Genomic DNA, 20527 nt, shown 5'->3' on the forward strand with positions numbered 1-20527 from the left:
CATTTAATATTGCATGTCATAAAATGAATTGATGATAGTAGTAGGAAGAAATGGAAGCTGTTGGTTAGTGGTAGTGGGTTATCACTACTATTATTTAATAATTGAAAAGACACAAACTAACAAACAAATAAAAATAAAAAAACAAAGAAATAATAATAATAAATAAATATTCAAATATTAATAAAAACAATAGGTGTATGTTCGTGCGTTCGTTTGTTTGCTTGTTTGATTGTGTGTGAGTGTGCTTAGTGTTTATATTAAAAACACGTTGATATTGGTGTGTTTATCAAATATCACTGCAAATTATTATTTAAGAGTGAATTATATGTATTTCATACTCTGTTGATCGTGCAATCTATCTATTTAATTAATGGTTAATGAAATAAACTAAATTACATAACTAAATCAAGACATATTGTTGTAGTGTTTGATTCTACCTAGCTTCAAATATCCCTTTTATTAATTGACATTTGTTTACTAATTAATTATTTTTGAATTTCCGGGTATCATGATGATTGAAACAAAATAACATTTAAAATTTAAATAAAAAGATTTATAATTATAAAATTTAATAATTTTTATAACTTATCTTTTGAACCCCACTCCTATTCTACTACTTTGTCACACTCCTTTTATGTATATATTTATCACACTGTGTTCTGTGCATTCTACATTCTTTTTGAGTGTAGATGATAAGATTATGATCACAATAAATAAATTGATAGATTTTATATTATACTATGTGGTTCTTTTAAATTCAATCTGTTTATATCTTTTAATAATATTATATATATAATGTTTATCTTATCTCCCAAAAAATAAGAACAAAAAAACCAAGAAAATGATGGACCTAATTTTTATTATTATTGAAAATTCTCAAACATTCATAAAATAAAAGTGATTTTATTAAATAAAACTTACAATTTACTTTAATATATTGAAATCTCTTTATACTTTATATTCATTTAATAATATTATTATTATTCTATGCTCAAATTTGAAACTATTATCCTTTTCTTTCTTTTATTTTTTATTTTTCTATGTTTAATGGTTCTAAGTAGTTGTGAAAACTAAAATAAATAAGATGAAAAATAACTATTTTGGATGTATGTTTAATAAATAATAACAACAACAACAATCCACACAACCCACTCTCTAAAAGACTCTTTAATAATAAATGGTTGTTGGCTTTTAAAAAATAATCATGTGATTATTAGATTGGTTACATATGTGGTGCGTGGATTTATTTCCCTTCTGATTGTGTTCGTAAATAATTATTATCTTGTCGTATCTAATAAAACCAAACCTCTATACATCACTGTGTTAGATTGTTTAATTTAATTAGTGATCTATATTAAAGAAGGGGTAATCTCTTGGTGATTGATTGATTGATTTGTTTGTTTTTAAAACAAATAAAACAAGTACTTCCTTTAAATATTATTATTATTATTATTATAGTAACAAACTAAACAACTATAAAATAAACTAATAACTTTTTTTTTTTGTTGAAAAAAAACAAAAATGTGATATCACATCATTATTATTATTATTATTAATATTTGAGGAACATGTTCAAAGTAATTGAGGTTATCAAATGGGGGGATTTATTAATAATGTGTTGAATGCTTGGTGGTCCTATTTTTTTATCCAATTATGGCAAATTATTCACAAAAAAACTTAAAACCATTTAATTATTGGTTTTTAAATTAAATAATTAATTTTGTTAAATTGATTTTTTTTTTTTTAAAAAAACTGATCAGTTTTTAAAAGAGGATTACGTGTGTTATTATCTATCTGCAAGTTCTTTTAAATTGATCATTTTTGGTTAATTAAAAAAAAAATAAAGAGGCACAATATTGTGATTATTTATTTAAAATGTTTGATGATGGTTGTTTTATAGATAAATTTCGAGATCATAATATCTTTTTTAGAGATACACATCTAACCTTTTTTATTTTATTTTTTAATAAAGATATAATAGAAATTTAGAAATAGATTTAGGTGTGAATATTTAAAGAACTAACTTGACATTGTACTTCAATCTTTTGATAATCGTCTTGTTTTTCTTGTTGTTCTTGTTCGGATGTAATTGTTTCAATACATTTCTCCTTATTATCTTCTTTATTGGTTACATTGTTCCTAAACAAATAAACCATATATAGTTAGAAATATTAAAATTTATAAAAAAAAAACCAAATTAATATTAAGAGAATAACTTACTCTATTTGAGTGGGTGTTCTTGATGATGATGATGATGATGATGTTATTGTTGTTGCTGGGGATGGTGTTGGTGGTATAGTTGATGTTGTTGATGATGATGCTATTGTTGCTGTAGAAGGTGTTGTTGGTGATGGAGTTGTATTGGATGTCATTTGGATTGGTTGTTTCTCAGGAGTAGTTGGAGAGCTTGAGACTATTTGGGTCTCTTTACAAGGTGAAGAGGTTGTTGGTGCTAATGATGGTATTGAGGAAGACGATTTATTTAATGAAGATGGAATATCTGCTGGTGGCTTTGAAGGAGATGATTGTACCTGCGATTTTGATGGTGGTATCAATTGTTCTTTAGGAACCAACTCTGGCAAATTCATATGTTTAGCCATTGCTTTCTTCTCGATCGGATACAATTTATGTGGAGGTGGAACGGAGTCATGATAGATTGTTTCATTATCTCTTTTGGCAACGTCATAAGATTTAGTTATTAACTACAACAATTTAGAAAGTAATAATTAGTTTTATAAATATAATTGTAATTTGATTGATTTATATAAACATACAGTTAATAACTTTTCAATATTCTCTTTAAATTCAATTGGTGCATTCTTTGGAATGTTGGCCTTGGCTTGTGTTATAGAGTCAAAACTATGTGATAATCGAGCGACTTGCTCTCCAAACTTTGCAGACATCTCCAAGTCGATGGCAACCTTGTAATTGGCAATCGCTTTAAATAAAAGACTCTTGGTGTAAGATATCGATGTCCAATACTTAAAAAAAGTAGATAGATAGAGACATTTAGAAGAGTTAATGTTTGAGATTTGATCAAATTATTATACTTGGTTACTACTTACTCTATCAATGAGGTTTCTCAAACCATTTGAATTTGTATGATGATAGATAACATCATAGTAGGCACTGGCTTGCATAGCTAGTTTGGCTTGGATATCGTTGGACATGTTGTCAACCACCGATTTGTCGTAGATGCACTCTTGGACCTGAGCAATCATTGTATTGTAGAATAGGTTGAGTGTGTCCGACGAGAAGTCTGGCGACCCAAAGCACTCTGGATGCAACGAGATGTACTCGCGAAGGAAGACATACACACCGGCACTCATCTGAAAGAAATTGTAACTCCTCTTGATACCCTCGATAGTCGATCGATTCTGTGAGACACCCAACTGAGACATTATACTACCGTAGTTGAAGAGAACCGATGCCATCTCAAAGTAAATACTACCGATCGTATATTTCTTTTGTTTCAATGCATCACTCCATATGAAATTAATAGCATACTATTATTAATCAAAAAAAAAATAAGTTAGTTAATTATCAATTAAAGATAGTTAGTTAGTTAGATTTAGTTGTTAAATCAAACATACATTTGATTGATTGATTGGACAGTTACTTTCAACTATGTTCAATAGTGAATAGTATTTCCAAGTCATTTCTTTGGAGGTTTCAGTGATGTCTTGACAGTTTCTTACATCTTCTCTAAGTGAGTTCAATTGTTGAATCAATCGTTGATTTTCATCGACTCCCGTGTAGTAACCATAAGTTAAATAATAAGGACCAGTGTAATATTTCGAAAAAAGATTTAACAAATCAAGTTTATCTGTTTTCTTTCTCTCTATGTGTAACATATTTTGTTTATTATTACTACTATCTAATTTTATGTGATATTATTTATCTCTATCTATAAGCAATAAATAAATAAACAATCAACTCTATCTTCACATCTAATATATTTCATTTAATAAACTTGTTCATTTTTTAAAACTATTATACATATAAAATAATCTATATAAATATAAATTAATTTATTTTGTAATAATTATTATTAGACTAAACAAACTTTAACCATTTATATTACATCCAATTACTTTTAAAGTAAGATGATGCAAAAATACAAAGTGTGTCGATAATCGACGCACAACAAACAAGAATTCAACAAAAAACAATAATAATATAATATATTATTAATTTTTTTAAATAATTTAATTTTTATTTATTGCTATTGCTATTGTTATTCTTCTTTTTCTGGTAAAATTGGGTTGTCATTGCTGGGTGTTGTTGTTTCTATTTTGGTTGTTGATTCTGTGTTTGTTATTGGTTCTTCTTTTGTTGTTGTTGTTGATGTTGTTGATGATGTTGATTTTGTTGTGGTATCAGCCATGTTAATTCTTTCAAATAAAACAACTACTTCACAGTGTTCGGTGTGTGGGAATAAATCTACAGCGATTGCCTTGACAGGTCTGAATGGTGTACCTTTCATGGTGTTGGTTATACTTTTACAGAGACGTGCGGCATCTACAATCAATGAGTTTTGGTTGCACGACACGTACACCAGTTTCTTCATGGTCTCGAGCGTACGAAGCGATTTGATGACATTCTGGTGGAGACCGGCACGTGGTGGATCGACGATTCCAATGATCTCTCCGTCTTTGGCATCGCGGTAGTTCTGGTGGATCATCTGCAACAGCTTGTCGGTGGTATCCTCTGCCTTGCCAACGATGTAGTCGATATTCTTGATTCCGTTGCGCTCTGCGTTGACGCGAGCATCGGCAACGGCATCCGGTGCCATCTCCAAACCGTAGACGTGTCTGGCTTTGTCTGAGATGCATTGGCCGATTGTTCCTGTACCGCAGCAGACGTCGAGAACGATGCTACGCTCGTTGACACCGGCCCATTCGGTGACCTTGGAAAACAGCGATTCCGCAGCTTTGCTGTTGACCTGGAAAAAGGCGTTCGAAGACACGTGGAATTCCTTGCCAAGCAGCTTCTCAACGATGGTTTCCGGTCCGTCGATTATCTTGACTGGCAAGTCGACTGGCGCGGCATTGGAGACGCCATCGTAGAGCTGGACGGACAAGCTGGTAACTTCTGCCTTGGTTCCTTTGGCACGTGCAAACAGCTCAATCAGTTGGTTGCACTCGCCGGTGATTTCCTCCTCTGAGAGTCCACGGTGGTTGAACTGTACGGTTGCCATTGTTTGGCCGGTAGTGAAATCACGCACGTTCAACTGACGCCAGAATCCAGTGTGTGTGGTCTTGTCGAATGGTGGACGTGGATGCGCGCGGATATACTCTTGGAGGTGCAAACGGATGGCGTTTGAACGCTCTGAAATAATAAGACATGGAGTTGGATCACCGACAACAGTGACACCATTACCGGTACGACCAAGTGCGAAACCAACGCATGGATTTCCATCCTCCAAACGACCAATAGTATAACTTGTCTTGTTACGATAGTGTGAAGTCTCTGGCGATGGAACAATCTCTTCGAGTGGACAAGCGACAACACGTCCCTTCAGTGCCTGTAGCCATTGAGGTTGAGATGTACACTCCTTTCTAATGGAAGATGTCATATCACGTAATACATTTGTTACATTTGCTTCTTTCTTTTCCAATTGTACTGAGTATTCCAATCTAAATTTAAAAATTATTTGTTAATAAATAATGTTGTTTAATTTTTTTTCCACACTTTTCCAAACTTGGATTTGTTTTTTTTTTTCTAAAATTAAAACTTACTTGTGCCATGGATTTGTAATATCTTCAATCAATTTTAATCCACTACCACCACTATTGTTATTGTTATTATTGTTATTATTGTTGTTTGTATTGTTTCCATTTCTATCTCTTTTTTTGCTGTTGTTATTATCGTTGGCGCCTTTACCTCTTTCGGCTTGACTTTGTTTTTCTCTTACTTCAAGAGTTGATCCTTCGACCTCCATATTATTATATTTCTCTGTGAATGATTGTGCCAATTCTGCATTCTAATAGTAAGAATAAAAATAAAGGATAAGTCATCAACTCTAAATTTAACTATAGTTATGTTTTTTAATCTTTACCTCTAATGTAACGATTGCAAATGTTTCACGATATATCTTTTTAGCTTTTACAACAATAGTATCGTTTTTCTTTAATAATTTCTGGAATTTGGTGTTATCCATAAACTTTGGTAGACCAAAGACGACTAAATTCACTTTTTTACTCTCTGTAGCAACACAATCCTTTGGTTTCAATGAATCGTCTGTAGCTGTAACAGTTGAATCCTCACTTTTATCTGTAGTTGTAGTTGTATCTATTTTATCTATTTTATCTTCATTGTTATCATTTGAAACGGCAACAGTAACAGCATCTCCATCTTCTAATCTAATCTTTTTAGTTGATCTATCTTCAAAATCTGTTTTAACTTCTTCCATTTTTCTTTATATATTTATTTATTTATTTATTAAATATTGAAAAAAATAAATAAATAATTAAATTAAAATGATTGATATTAATTAAATTAGACAAGATAACACCTCTCACTAATCTAGTCCTCCCTTTAATTGTGAAGACAAGAGACCCAAGCGATGAAAAAAATTGACGAAAAAAGAAAAAAGTTTTTTTAATTTTTTTTAAAAAAAAATTTTTGGTGGGGATTTCGAACAGACTTTGGGACTCAACAATATAGATTGATTTGTTCAGTATCGACAGACAGACAACTAAAATTCTCTCTCAGTTACTACTACTACTATTACTACTAAAAATAACAAAGTTATTCAGTACTACTACCACTTGTAAAAATGGAATCAATAAATAATTTAGATTCAGTTGATAATGATCTTTTAGGTAAACAGGCAGAGACTTTAAAGGAAAAAGGAAATCAAGAGTACTCTAGAAACTTATGGCCAGATGCAAACAGGACTTATAGTGAAGCCATTGATTTGCTCAAACACTCAGAGGTAAAGGCACACAAATCATTGATTTCTATATTGTACTGTAATCGATCTGCTGCCAATATTCAAATGTTAAACTATTCCGACGCTCTGGAGGATGCAAAACTTTCGATTTCAAACGATATTGAGTTTGCAAAGGTAATATAATATTTATAAATTTATTAATAAATTGGACTTAACACTACTACTAATAATATTATAATATAATAATAATATATTATAGAATTGACTACTAACGATATAGATTTGTTTTTTTTTTTTTTTTGGATTTCTTAATTTGATTAATAAAAGGCATATTTAAGGGCAGGTGATTGTTGTATTGGACTAAAGAGGTTTAAAGAGGCCAAAGAATTCTATTTGAAATGCATCGTCTATATTAAGGTTGATCCCAATGACAAGACTATGAATGCTCACAACATAATGTTGACCAATGCCACCAATGCACTGAACAATAGCAAGATGAAGATGTTTTACGAACCAATTCTACGTGGAAACGATGCTCACTATGGAAAGCTGGATCTAAAATACCAAGACAAGGTAATGGAGAAATCTCTTATCGCCAGAGTTGACATTAAGAAAGGTGAAATTATATTCACAGATCTACCATATTCATATCAAATTAGTCCACAAACTTTAATGGTATTTATTATTATTTACTAACAAAAATAATTTCTAAATTTATTCAACAAAATCAATTTAAATATTAAATTAAAATAGATTAATTCAGAAAAGATTTGTAAACATTGTATGTCGTTTGTATTGGAAAATGAAAATAGAGTAAAGTGTAACGGTGGATGTAATGCTGTGTATTGTAGTGAAGCGTGTAGAGTTGAAAGTTGGAATCAATATCATATACAGATGTGCAAAAGTGAATCGGTGTTGGATGGTCCCATTTCAAAATATAGACAAATGGTTTCGAGTGCACCTACCGCCGGATCATTGTTGCTCGCCGAAAAGATCATTGCAACAATAAGTCAGAGTTTGAAAGAGCGAAAATCAAAGAACTGCAATCTGGCACTTGGAAATACTCAGCATCTGAGACATGATCCTCTGATGAAACAACAGGATAGATTCACTGGCGACAACCTCACAGAACTACAAGAACAATACCAACCACTCGTTGACTTACTCAAGGAGGCCTACGGTCTAAAGAAAGATGATTCCATACAATACAAGATTGATACAATTCTAAAGGAGGAGTTTGATAAATGTAAAGTTTTTACTTAATACTTGGAAAAGAATATAATTATTAGATTTCTAACATTTATTTATTTAATTATAAAGTGTTTAGTATTAGTTTCTATGATAGTATATTAGGTATGATAAACTTTAATGTTTTATCAACAGTTGTAAGAGCACCAGAGCCAACAGTTGTTAGTAAATCAATTGGCAGCGACAACAGTAAATCGAAATCAAAGAATAAGAAAGTTGGAAAGGTGGCAGAACCTGTACAACCAAAGATATTTGACTCTTGGGGTATTGGATTGTATCCAATATTCTCGTGTATGAATCACTCTTGTCAACCAAACGTTGAGATTTGCAATGAAAGAACCGATGGTGTGACATTCAACAAAGTAGTTTTCAGAGCAAAGAAGAATATCAAAGCTGGTCAGGAGCTATTGAACAACTATTGCGATGTAACACTACCAACCAAAGAGCGACAATCTCAACTTAAAAGTCAATACGATTTTATTTGCAAATGTAATAAATGTCATTAAAAATTTATTTTATTTATAACTAAAGTGGTTGGTAGATTGACTGTAGTTCTGATAGATTGTTGATGTTTGATCCAGAGTTTCCATCACTATGGTGAAAACTTCCCAAGATTAGAATTAAAAGAATTATTGTGTAATTTAAATTAGAAATAATAAATTTTTTAGATTCTAATAGAGGGAAACAGATTTGGTCTTTATAAATGTTGGACTGCAGGTGGTTGTTTTCTTTGTCGTTGAATGATGTTATTTAAAGATTGTACAATTAGAATCATTAAGTCAATATTGAAGTGTCATTCAGTAACACAATCTTTTATGTTAGCAATCAAACTATTGTAGTGGTTTATTGTAATGGTGAACAACTATTGATTCTACACCTCATAGTGTAGTAATAAATTCCTACTTGTATATATTAGATCTAACAATACTTAAAAAGTTATTCAAATTTTACTTTATTTCAACTTTAAATAAAGATAAATATTATAACTTAATATATACTCATTTTTAAACTTAAATGATGTAAAGTACAAAAGATATTAAATATTATAATTCATTCTTTATTCTTTATTTAACTTTATTACATTATCACAGTGAGACAACATATGACATATCCAATGAAATTAATTATACATATTAAAACCTAATTAAGTATAAGATAACTCCTTATAGTAATAGAGTATTCAGCGTGTTGAAAATTAATATAGAATAAATATTAATCTATAGTTTGCAACCTTTCTTTCTAATCGGGAAATTAATAATTAACAAGTTTAGAATTTTTTTTAAATCTTCAATTCACCACACTTTTTGGCTTTGGATCTAATTTATTGTGTTTCTTACAAATTTTAAAGATATATATATTTTTAGTAGTAGATCAATTTTACTTGTTTTGTGATTTTCAGAATTTGATTTCATATTTTTTCTATTCTATTGCAGTTCTATATCTGGATGAATATATCTGGATTAATATCTAGATAATGGTGTATATTTCATTGTAGCAATAAAATAGGAAAATAAATTAATCTAATATTTTGTCCAAAATAAGAAATATTTATTTTGAATATCCATTTATATTTTCAAATACGAATAATATTCAAATAATATGTATAATTAAATACATTAAATACATTAAAACAAAGTTAATAAATATTGTAAAGATTTAAGTTTTAACTTTATTTGATCTTTAATGTATAAAGATTATAACATTTATCTTTATATGATTTTAAATGTAGAATACTTTAACAATTAAGATAAAGAATGATGGAGTTGCTCTGTTCGATGGTGTAACACGACTTGTTAAAGAAAAAGATCTTTAAATACTTGTATCTATAGATCGATGAAAATATTAAATTTTTGGTTTTTTTTTTTTATGTTTTTATTTTTTATTTTTTTTATTTTTTTTATTTTTTTTATTTTTTTTATTTTTTATTTTTTTTATTTTTTATTTTTTATTTTTTTTATTTTTTATTTTTTTTATTTTTTATTTTTTATTTTTTTTATTTTTTATTTTTTTTATTTTTTATTTTTTATTTTCCACGAGTTTTCATCGAAATTTCGTATTAGTCACTTTTTTAAAAGTTATTTTCTGATATGGACTAGAAGGGTATCGATCCCTTTACCTCTCGCATGCTAAGCGAGCGCTCTACCATCTGAGCTACAAGCCCTTTGATGAAGCCAATTTTCATTTTTAAATGAAATTTATGAAACAACTTTAATTTTTGTGTAATAAAGTTGTTTCTTACTTTCAAGATTATAACTCAAAATCAATGTTAATATTTGTTGAAGTTGTTTGTTTTAACTTTGCTTTGATACCAAAAACAATCCAATCTGAATTGAAAAATTATTAATTTGGTTGTTATTTAAAAATCTATATTGTTTTATTGATTCATTAATTAATTAAACGTTTATTAAATTTATACAAAGTTATAACAGTCATAATTTATTTTGATCAAAATAAATTATGACTGTTATAACTCAAGTGAACTTCACGATTTAATTTGTTTTTAATTTTTTAATTTTTTTTTTAGTCATTTTGGTGATCATCACACCAAACTTTTTTAAAACAATTTATAAATTAATTTAATTTTACATTTTTTATTTATTTAATAATAATAATATTATTTAGATAGAATTGAAAATATTAGAAATTAATTTTTTGTAGATAGATTAAAGTTTTGACCCACAGATTAATAATTATTAGGAATTTTTTAATAACATACATATAAAAAGAAAGTAAAGATAGAGAGATATGTCAAGCAATATGAAAGAAGTAGAGATGACAGATGATATTCCAACTTCAGCCGCCGATCTGAAGGGAGACAAAGAGAATGCAGTCAGAGAGACCGCAGCACTCACACTGGCCGACATCAAGAAGAACTGTCAGTTGATAGAGCGTGGCGTCGACGCCAAAGAGAACAGATACATCACACGTGTCTTGCGTCAGACTACCACTCTGCGTAAGCGTGTCAACTCGAAGCTGTTGGCTGCCGCCATCTCACAGACACTGCCCGACGGCAACAAGAAAGCGTTGCTCTTGAAGCTACTCAAGGAGCAAGACGTTGGAAGCACTGTCACTGTCACCAACAACGAGATGGACATCGATTCCACCGCCAACGCTACCGCTGCCACCGCTGCCACCATAACATCAGTAACTCTCGAAGTCGAAGCATATCTCCACCTTCTCGTTCTCATTCACTTGATCGACACAAAACACAACGTGGAAGCAACCATCTGCTCGACTGCACTTGTCGAGAGCATCCAAAACAACAACAGAATCACACTATACCCACTCTCCTCAAAAGTATTCTTCTACTACAGTTTATCCTATCAACTTGTTAATAATATCGAACAAATTAGACCGTAAGTTGAGTAGTTAATTTAAGTTTAATATATACTAAATATTTTTTGTTTGTTTCTTTATATCTTTTTAGATTCTTGTTGAATGCACTTAGAACTGCTACATTGAGACACAATGAAGAGGGACAGGCAACCTTGTTGAATTTGTTGTTGAGAAACTATTTAGAGTACAACTTGATCGATCAAGCTCATAAGCTTGTCAGTAATACAGTGTTCCCAGAGCAAGCAAGCAGTAATCAATATGCTCGTTATCTCTATTACCTCGGTCGTATCAAGGCAATTCAACTCGAGTACGGTGAAGCCTACAACTTTTTAAATCAAGCTATTCGTAAAGCACCTCAAAATTCTGCAATCGGATTTAAGAGATCTGTAAGTAACTAACAGTTAAATTAATTAATATAAATATTTAAAAGGAGAAAAAAAAAAAACAACTAACAATTATCTATCAATAATATATATATAATAGGTAAATAAATTACTTTGTATTGTTCAATTGTTGATGGGAGAGATTCCAGAGAGAAATATCTTTAGTCAAAAGATCTTAAAGGGTGCAATGAAGCCGTACTATCATCTAACTCAATCGGTTAGAGTCGGTGATCTCGATTCATTCCATGCTGTCATTGAACAATATTCATCTCTCTTCAAATCTGATCATACTTTTACTTTAATCCAAAGGTTTGTTATATAATTAATTTAAACATCTTTATGTATATTTTGTTAAAACTATAAATATTAATTTGTTTGTTTGTTTGATTGTTATAATAATAATAATATAGACTTAGAACCAATGTAATTAAAGCAGGATTAAAGAAGATTTGTTCGGCATACTCTAGAATATCATTCCAAGATATCTGTAAGAAGCTAAAGTTTGATGGTACTCCAGAGGATATGATGTTCATCGTTGCCAAGTCGATCAAGGACGGTGTCATCGAAGCATCGGTCAACCAGGCAGAGGGATACCTCCAGAGCAACGAGAATATCGATGCCTACTCCACTCAAGAGCCAATGGCTGCATTCTCACAGCGTATCGATGTTTGCTTGAAGATTCACAACGACGCTCTCAAGGCTATGCGTTTCCATCCAGACCTCAGCCGAGCCGAGACCGAAAAGATTGCCGAGGTCGCCAAAACCATCAAGCAAGAACTAGAGAGACAAGCTGAAGAGAGCTCAGAGAATGGTGATGAATCTGATTTCTAAAAAATCAATAACCAACAACACCAACACCAACAAACTTGTCCACATTCTAATCAAATCAACTAATCAACCAAACCAATCAAACAAACAACAACAACACATGTAGATCAATATATCATAAATTCAAAAACTTTTACACCACACCTATATACTCAATACTCATAATAATCAAAATTACCATACATACATACAACAAAGATAACTTGAATGACTATAATCAACCTAACCTTATATGTTGTCATTTTTAAACAAACAAAATAATAAACAAAACAATTATTCAAAAATAATAAATCACCTATTTTTATTTATTTATTGTTTAATAAAGCAAGATATAAATGACAATGACAATGATATCATATCATATTAAAAGAATGAAGGTAAATGAGTTATAACTGTCTTCTTTTTTTTTTTTACTTGGAAATTGCTCACAAAGTTATCAAAATTTGGTATCCACCTTTTAGCTAAAAGATGTTTGTTTTTGTTAGTATATAATAATGTCAAATATATATTATGAATCGATAAAAGGTAAATTGGTGATGATTGCACCAAAAAAGTCAAAGTACACAGACAGTAAAAATAGTAATAATAATATTAGTAATAAGAGTATAAAGTTAGATAATGATAAAAAACAAAAAGTAGATCAACAACCAACAAGTTCATCATCGACGTTAATTGATATTGGTGTTTCAATTATATCTATTAAACAAGAGAGTGGAGAGAGTAAGGAAAAGCTAAATGAATTGTCATCGGTGAATCGCAAAGGTGTATACGACAGTGCATCCTATGATAAAGGTCCAACCATTGAAATTCGTTCGTCTTCAGATCTAATGATCAAATCACTGTTGAAAACATCAGTAGTCTACTGTCGATTCGATAATCAATATCATATTGTATTATTGTTGCAATTGGTTTCAAATCAACTGTTACTTGGTTATCTAGATGATTCATCATCATCATCTGACGAATCAACAGCAACAACAACATTTGATTCTATTACTTTTAAAGAAATATCTAAAACAACAATAACAACAACAACTACTACTACAACAACTACAACAAATAATAATAGCAAGAATAGTAGTCAACAACCTATAGTAATATTAGATGGTCCAACATTTATAAGCTATTATAATAATGACATAGTGATATATACATTGGATGATAAACTACAGATATCAAGTAAACCATTTCCTTTGGATTCAAAAAGAGATGATATATATATTTATGGTTTCTATATATTGAATGATGACTATATACTATATGGTAGTGGTGGTTTGGTTGTATCTGTGATATATAAAACTATATCAGACAAGATGGTGTATATTTCATCTATAAATATTGGACAACAAATTGGTTTTAGAGATAAAGTTAGAAATTTCGAAAGCAAAGCAGCTCTTTGCGTTGAAGAGGATGAAATTTTATCAATTACAAGCTATCGATACCAAGAGAATAGCTATATTTATCTTATTACAACAAATAGCAGAATAACAATTAGTCAACCTGATAGTGAAAAAGAAGATATTTTCATCTCGATACCATTTACACCTCTGCAATCGTATCTATTGAATATTCCATACGATTATGATGTTGTTGCAGCCACTGATGAAACAGAAAAGAAAGAATCAATGGAATCTATTGATGTCAATTATAAATGGTCAAAAGGTGTGTTGGTCGTTCATTTCAGTAATGATCTTGTTCATGTATATAGTATTGCCAATCGTTCGTTACTGAATGAACTGGTCAAGATCAAGGATATTTGGTATCACGATTACTTTAGTCAAGGACAAGATCAACTGCTTATTAGACACTCACAAACCAAGTCAGTTTGTTTATCACTTATCAATCTGTATCATACAGAACAGAGGATATTCATTGCTGCTTCAGATGTAGATAACAACAATAACAAAAGTGATGATAGAATGACGACGACGATGATGGTTGATCAACCTGGTTCAGATGTTGATAATAAACAATCGACTTTCAATATGGATCAGATATTCGAATCGTTGGATAGTCGATGTAATCAGGCAACTGTCGAACTGTCGCAATTGGAAACATCACTGAAAGCAAAGGACAATCTATTGGAGCATTCACTTCGTGTATTGGATTCACTCGGATCTGTCAACTCCAACTTTGATACACAACTCAATCCTCTGAAAGATAGAAAGATATGGCCAAGTGACATATCAACGAATCTAGTTTCACTCATTGGTAACGACAACACCAATCCAAAGCCAACAACCTCTACATCATCATCATCGAAACTACCATTATCAAACACTATTAAACTTCAAAAGTTTGAGAAATCAATTAAAAACAATATACTCTATAGTTTATTTACATTTAAAACATCTTTAAAGTATGTATTTATATAGATAAATACAAATATATATATTAGTTACAAATTTATTAACTTTTATTTAATATTCTTATTCTTGTTTGTTAGTGATATTATTATTATACAATCAGTTTATTTATCGAATCAGAGTATAAAGATAGAGAGTAAATCAAATTATACATATGGTAATGGTTCTTATGAGAAAGGAGGTTGGAAACTAAAGAGTGGTGAAGATACTACAATTCTTTTGGAGACATCACTACCACTTGGTTTTGATCCATCAAGCATTATTGATTTGATGATAGAATGGAGGTTTAGTAAACCAAATACTTCAAACAAACAAAAATTACAGCAACAACAACAACAAACACAAGAGGTACATCTGTCACTACTAGAATCATTTACACTACAAAAAGAATATACAAATCAATTTAAACTAAATATAAATAATAGTTTATATCAATTAAATCAATGTAAGTATTATTATTATAATTAAAAACAATTACAATTAATTAACTAAAACTTTAATTTAGATCCAATTGAATTATGTTTCTATTTGTTTGACACCAAAACAATTGCAATCAACAAGAGGAATACAACGATATTATCGATTAAATATCTTGATGATTTAATTAAAACTATATTTGAAGGTCAAAAATATGATGAAGAAATCAATAAGGTATTAATGTTAATGTTATATTATTAAATAATATCAAAAGAAATATACTAAATATATTTATCTCAAACTCATAAGAGTTCATGTAGTTACAAGTTCACCGTTGGTTTTGATAATCCATTCATATTGAAATTCAATGAAAAGAAAAGCATAATCAATATGACCTTGCAATCGATTAGTCTATCAACTATCTTATCATTAGTATCTCAATTTAAACAGTCATTACCTTCAAGTAAGTTATTGGAATTTGGCGCAAAAAGTTTATATTAATTATGTTTTACATTATAATAGGTATAAATTTGTTACTTTCATTTCAAAGTAGTTGGTTTAAATCATTAACGAAAGAACTATATGATTGTATGACCGAAGAAATTAAACAGATGAATGAAAAAGGTTCTTCTATTTTCGAAAACAAATTGACTCTTAATAGAAAGGATCAGAGGGATCAATATAATCAATATTCTAATTTCTATCAGAGTATTGTTGGTCTAATGTCTGAAACAGAAGCTTTATTATCTATAATGTCGCAACTTGATAATCATTGGATAAAGTCACTATCGAAATAAATTTTTGCAAGCTACTGTTAACTAATTATTATTATTATTATTATTTTTATACTGTTATTATTGTTATTATTCAACTATGATTATTATTTATTAATTATGCTGTAGTTGTTGGATTTGAACAACAAATAGAGCTTGTCGAATCGGTGGTAGTAGTAGTACTTTTGTTAAGTTTGTTTTGCATGATTGATTCCAATACGGAACGTGAAGTTCTTGCTATCGGGTAGAAGAAATCAAACATGTCACCTTCGTACTTGTACTTGTCTCTACCGAGCGGACATGATTCTCCAAATTTTGAGGCGTGTCTCCAGGTTGCTCCAACCTTCGTCGATGGCGACGTTGGTCCAACGCACCATTTCCTGTTTCGTTTCCTCGGCAAAGAGTGAGAGTGGTAGCGTTGGTTTCGGCGCACTGAAAGTGACGTCAAACACCACGATCGCACGGAATACAAACCAGAGACCGTAGACCGGATGGATACTCCACATGACGTCACGGTCGTAGTATGCGACACCAGCGAAATGTCCGGCAGTCTGCATGTGTGCGTACTTTCCAGATTGTACTGAATTCCAGTCGTATCGAACATCGTAATGATGTTTCTGTGCCTCTTCATTCGTTGCCAACACGTGTTCGATCGTGGCGAAGCAGAACGAATTCATCGGATCCTTTGGAATCGAATCTAGACTCTCCATGTACTTTGTGAAATAGCTCCAGAAATCCTTGTTGCAACCAACAATCAATCCCATTGCATTTTCATTTCCAAGGTTATTAAGTTTATATTTGCATGCATTATTATAATCATTTACCTATTGAATTTATTTATGTTTGATTGATTTAATAGTAAAATAATAATTGTATTAATAAATAACTATATTCTATATATTGGAAAGTTTCCAAAAAGTAATGTTTTTTTTTCCAAAATAATTTTTGGAATAGTCTAGAAAATTCCATACCATGAATGGCTCGACAATATTGAAACCATGTTTGGCGAATTGATCTTGTAATGATTTAACCAATGTTTCCATTTGTTAATGTAATTGTAATTAATTAATTATTAAAAAAAAATAGTGAGAAAAAAATAATAGAAAGATTTATAAAGTAAGAATATTCAAACTTAGTTTAATATAAATATTTAATATATTAAAATAATAATAAATAAATAAAAACTTTTTATTTATATAAACTAAGTTAGAGAGGTCAGTCGATGTGTAGTAATGGTATAGATGGATGCAACATTAGCTCGAGTTTTGAAGTAGTTTTTAGTTATTCAAAAAAAACAAACAGTTTTAATGTTGATATCACAATTTATACCAAACAAAACAATGCAATAGAAATAGAATAATAATAAAGTAAAAGTACTTATTGATCTGTAATGCTATAATAAATAATTGAAATAGTGTAGTATGTGTATTTTAAAGGAACGAAGGAAGCGTTAGTTTTTTTTTTTTTTTATAAGGTGAGTCAAAGGTGAGTTCAAAATTCTGGTTTTTTATATTTTTTTTTAGTGAAAAAAATTGACCCCACACCCAATCATAATACCCCCAATAACTATAAAATAAATAAAAATAAATTCAAAAAAAATAGATTAAATAACAGGATGGTATTATAACACTCTGGCAGATCATTAAACTAATCAATCAATTGTTATCTTGTGATAGTGGATCTCTTTTTATTATTGTTTATTTTTATTTATTTTTTACATTTTTTTTTTTGAATTTATAATGTTAAATTATGTAAATTGTTTTTATTCTTAAAACAATAAATATCTTGATAATTTGAGTAATTTTTATTCGATTCAAGCAGATCATCCAACAACTGAATGACTGACATTTGTTTAAATGAAAATAATGCAAAAATAAAATAAAAAACATTCATATTGATTCAAACACACATGTAACATAATGGAAAGAATAATAAATATAACTTCACATATCTTTAATAATAATACTAGTATGCAAGGTCAAGAAGAATCTATAACACCAGCTTTACAATCAAATCTTGAAGACAAAACTATATTGTATCAAGAGTTTGAAAATGGTGCAAGAAAGATTATAATAAATAGAGCTAAATCATTAAATAGTTTATTGATAGGTAGAGTATTTATTGATTTTACTAGACTAGTACTCTTTTTTTATTGCTTATAATATTAATTGAATTCAAATGTTCAATATTAGATATGCTTTTTGAATTACATAGATTACTTAGTTTATATGAGAATGATAGAAATGTAAAGGTTGTTATGATTGTAGGTGCACCTGGTAAGGCATTCTGTTCGGGTGGTGATATCAAACAATTCATTTCGACACCCGATATGGGACATAACTTTGCAAAGATAGAATACAAACTAGACCATCTCATACATACCTATCCAAAGCCATTGATATCAATAGTCGATGGTATTGTCATGGGTGGTGGTGTAGGTCTATCGATTCATGCCGACTACAGAGTGATGACTGAGAAAACATTATGGGCAATGCCTGAAGTATGTTACTTTCTTTTTACATCATATTACTTAATCATTTAGTTAACTAACTAACTAACTTAAAAAAATAGAATAAAATTGCTTACTTCCCAGATGTTGGTACAAATTACTTTACTTCAAGAATGGGTGCCGTTGGAATGTATCTATCGATTACTGGCGCTAGAATAGGATTGAGAGATTCGATGGAACTAAAGATTGGATCGCACTTTGTTGAGAGTTGCAATCTAGAGAGAATGATCGATGATTTGACTGGCGATGTTGTTGATACTCCACGTCAGGTCGAATTCATATTGAATAAGTGGCGTAAGCAAGTACCGATTGCCGATAACAATCCCAATGCCATGAAGTCGGTCATTCAACCGAATAGGCAGTCGATAGAGCGTTGTTTCGGTGCTGACGTACAGTCGGTGCAACAGATGATTGAGCTGATCAGAGCAGAACACCCGATCAATCCAAAGTGGTCAGAGACGACGTTGCGACAAATACTCGATGCTTCGCCAATCAGTGTGGCGATCACCTTCCAAGCGATAAGAATGGCGCTGACCATGGAAATCGATGAGATATTCAGGATGGATCTGAGACTGGGTACCAGACTGACACATGAAGAAAACATTAGAATTGGAGTGCACGCCGCACTAGTCGATAGAAACAACGCACCTAAATGGGATCCACCAAGCTTTGATCAAGTCACACCCGAGAGAATCAATTCATACTTTGAGAGACTCGATGAATCAAAAGAATTGGATATCTAAGCACGCATCCCTTACTTTATAAATATAATTATATAATCAGTAATTACACTCACACACATGGAATTCTAACTTGGAGTTCCTCTGCAATTCAAAAAAGCAGTAAATCAAATCAAATCAATCAAATCATTTCATCTAATAATAACATAATCTAACCTACTCAAGTTGTACAACTTTATGTTTAGAAAAATCAATAAAGTAACTTCTCATATCATTCAATCTTTAATTTAAAAGAATGAAATGAGGGAAGTTAATTAATGTTAAAAAAATAAAAAATGATAAACACTTTTTGTATTATTCAGTAATCTAAAATAACGTGTGATTTTAAAAGTTAGATAGATTATAAAGATATAATGAATTCATTCGAACCTTATAGATTAAAACAGATTAAAATTAAATTTTTAAAAAATAACTTGAACAAACAACAGGTTGAGGTTTAAAAAGTAAACAATTAATTGTTCACACCCCACAAAAAAAAACCTACACACCAAGACCATTCAAAAATCAAAATTTTAATTTTAATTTTATTCAAATCTAACCAGATTGTAAAAATACCTGGTTTTTTTTGGAATTTTTTTTTACAAAATTCTCTGGTTTTTGTGATCACCAGTTATATGGGGAAGCTAAAGGCAAAATCTGAATAATTTTTTTTTGTATGATTTAAAAAAAAAAATAGCATTCTGATTATTTTACCAATTGCATCAAACAAAAAAAAAAACAAATAAATATAACATTATTCTTATATCATTACAAATTTATAGTTATTCATAACTAACTAGCTAACAACTTTGTTAAAGACAAATCATAAACAGAACAGTCAATAAATAAATCGAAATCAATCAGAACTTATTCGTTTAGTTTGATATAATATAATATTATATTTTTGTACGGTAGTGTATTTTATAATTATAACAAACTATTATATTATCATCAAGTCATACGATTAAACAACGTTGTTTAATAATAACCTAACAAATCGTATTTTCAGTTCATTAAATAAACATCATCATCACCATAATCATAAATCAA

General features: G+C 30.0%; 7 protein-coding genes and 1 non-coding gene across 8 annotated transcripts; 4 read left to right on the top strand and 4 right to left on the bottom strand.

Moving 5' to 3' along the window:
- Positions 1 to 310: 310 nt before the first annotated feature.
- PPL_05875 (ALG-2 interacting protein X) lies at positions 311 to 3964 on the bottom strand (the record flags this gene model as incomplete). Its single annotated transcript, XM_020576746.1, has 8 exons — positions 311 to 355; positions 2025 to 2139; positions 2221 to 2702; positions 2775 to 2981; positions 3066 to 3142; positions 3320 to 3506; positions 3594 to 3877; positions 3931 to 3964. The coding sequence occupies 8 exons, from the start codon at positions 3962 to 3964 to the stop codon at positions 311 to 313; spliced, it is 1431 nt and encodes a 476-aa protein (XP_020433158.1).
- Positions 3965 to 4237: 273 nt separating this feature from the next.
- Positions 4238 to 6415, bottom strand: PPL_05876 (uncharacterized protein; the record flags this gene model as incomplete). The annotated part of the gene is made up of 3 exons (XM_020576747.1): positions 4238 to 5639; positions 5742 to 5986; positions 6062 to 6415. The coding sequence occupies 3 exons, from the start codon at positions 6413 to 6415 to the stop codon at positions 4238 to 4240; spliced, it is 2001 nt and encodes a 666-aa protein (XP_020433159.1).
- A 366-nt stretch (positions 6416 to 6781) lies between these two features.
- PPL_05877 (uncharacterized protein) lies at positions 6782 to 8652 on the top strand (the record flags this gene model as incomplete). The annotated part of the gene is made up of 5 exons (XM_020576748.1): positions 6782 to 7072; positions 7226 to 7573; positions 7652 to 7711; positions 8000 to 8144; positions 8219 to 8652. The coding sequence occupies 5 exons, from the start codon at positions 6782 to 6784 to the stop codon at positions 8650 to 8652; spliced, it is 1278 nt and encodes a 425-aa protein (XP_020433160.1).
- Positions 8653 to 10234: 1582 nt separating this feature from the next.
- On the bottom strand, positions 10235 to 10307 carry PPL_05878. Its single transcript has one exon. It is a non-coding gene; the product is annotated as a tRNA-Ala (tRNA).
- Positions 10308 to 10891: 584 nt separating this feature from the next.
- On the top strand, positions 10892 to 12696 carry psmD3 (26S proteasome regulatory subunit S3; the record flags this gene model as incomplete). Its single annotated transcript, XM_020576749.1, has 4 exons — positions 10892 to 11502; positions 11574 to 11868; positions 11966 to 12174; positions 12276 to 12696. The coding sequence occupies 4 exons, from the start codon at positions 10892 to 10894 to the stop codon at positions 12694 to 12696; spliced, it is 1536 nt and encodes a 511-aa protein (XP_020433161.1).
- Positions 12697 to 13187: 491 nt separating this feature from the next.
- On the top strand, positions 13188 to 16273 carry PPL_05880 (uncharacterized protein; the record flags this gene model as incomplete). Its single annotated transcript, XM_020576750.1, has 5 exons — positions 13188 to 15052; positions 15092 to 15504; positions 15565 to 15710; positions 15786 to 15939; positions 15999 to 16273. 5 exons carry the CDS (start codon positions 13188 to 13190, stop codon positions 16271 to 16273), a joined length of 2853 nt encoding a protein of 950 aa, XP_020433162.1.
- Positions 16274 to 16367: 94 nt separating this feature from the next.
- Positions 16368 to 17292, bottom strand: PPL_05881 (uncharacterized protein; the record flags this gene model as incomplete). The annotated part of the gene is made up of 3 exons (XM_020576751.1): positions 16368 to 16629; positions 16724 to 17073; positions 17221 to 17292. 3 exons carry the CDS (start codon positions 17290 to 17292, stop codon positions 16368 to 16370), a joined length of 684 nt encoding a protein of 227 aa, XP_020433163.1.
- An 876-nt stretch (positions 17293 to 18168) lies between these two features.
- PPL_05882 (enoyl-CoA hydratase/isomerase family protein) lies at positions 18169 to 19501 on the top strand (the record flags this gene model as incomplete). Its single annotated transcript, XM_020576752.1, has 3 exons — positions 18169 to 18363; positions 18384 to 18749; positions 18821 to 19501. 3 exons carry the CDS (start codon positions 18169 to 18171, stop codon positions 19499 to 19501), a joined length of 1242 nt encoding a protein of 413 aa, XP_020433164.1.
- Between the last annotated feature and the right edge of the window lie 1026 nt (positions 19502 to 20527).

This window comes from Heterostelium album, assembly GCF_000004825.1.
Source record: "Heterostelium album PN500 unplaced genomic scaffold PPL_contig13, whole genome shotgun sequence".
Classification (NCBI taxonomy): domain Eukaryota; phylum Evosea; class Eumycetozoa; order Acytosteliales; family Acytosteliaceae; genus Heterostelium; species Heterostelium album.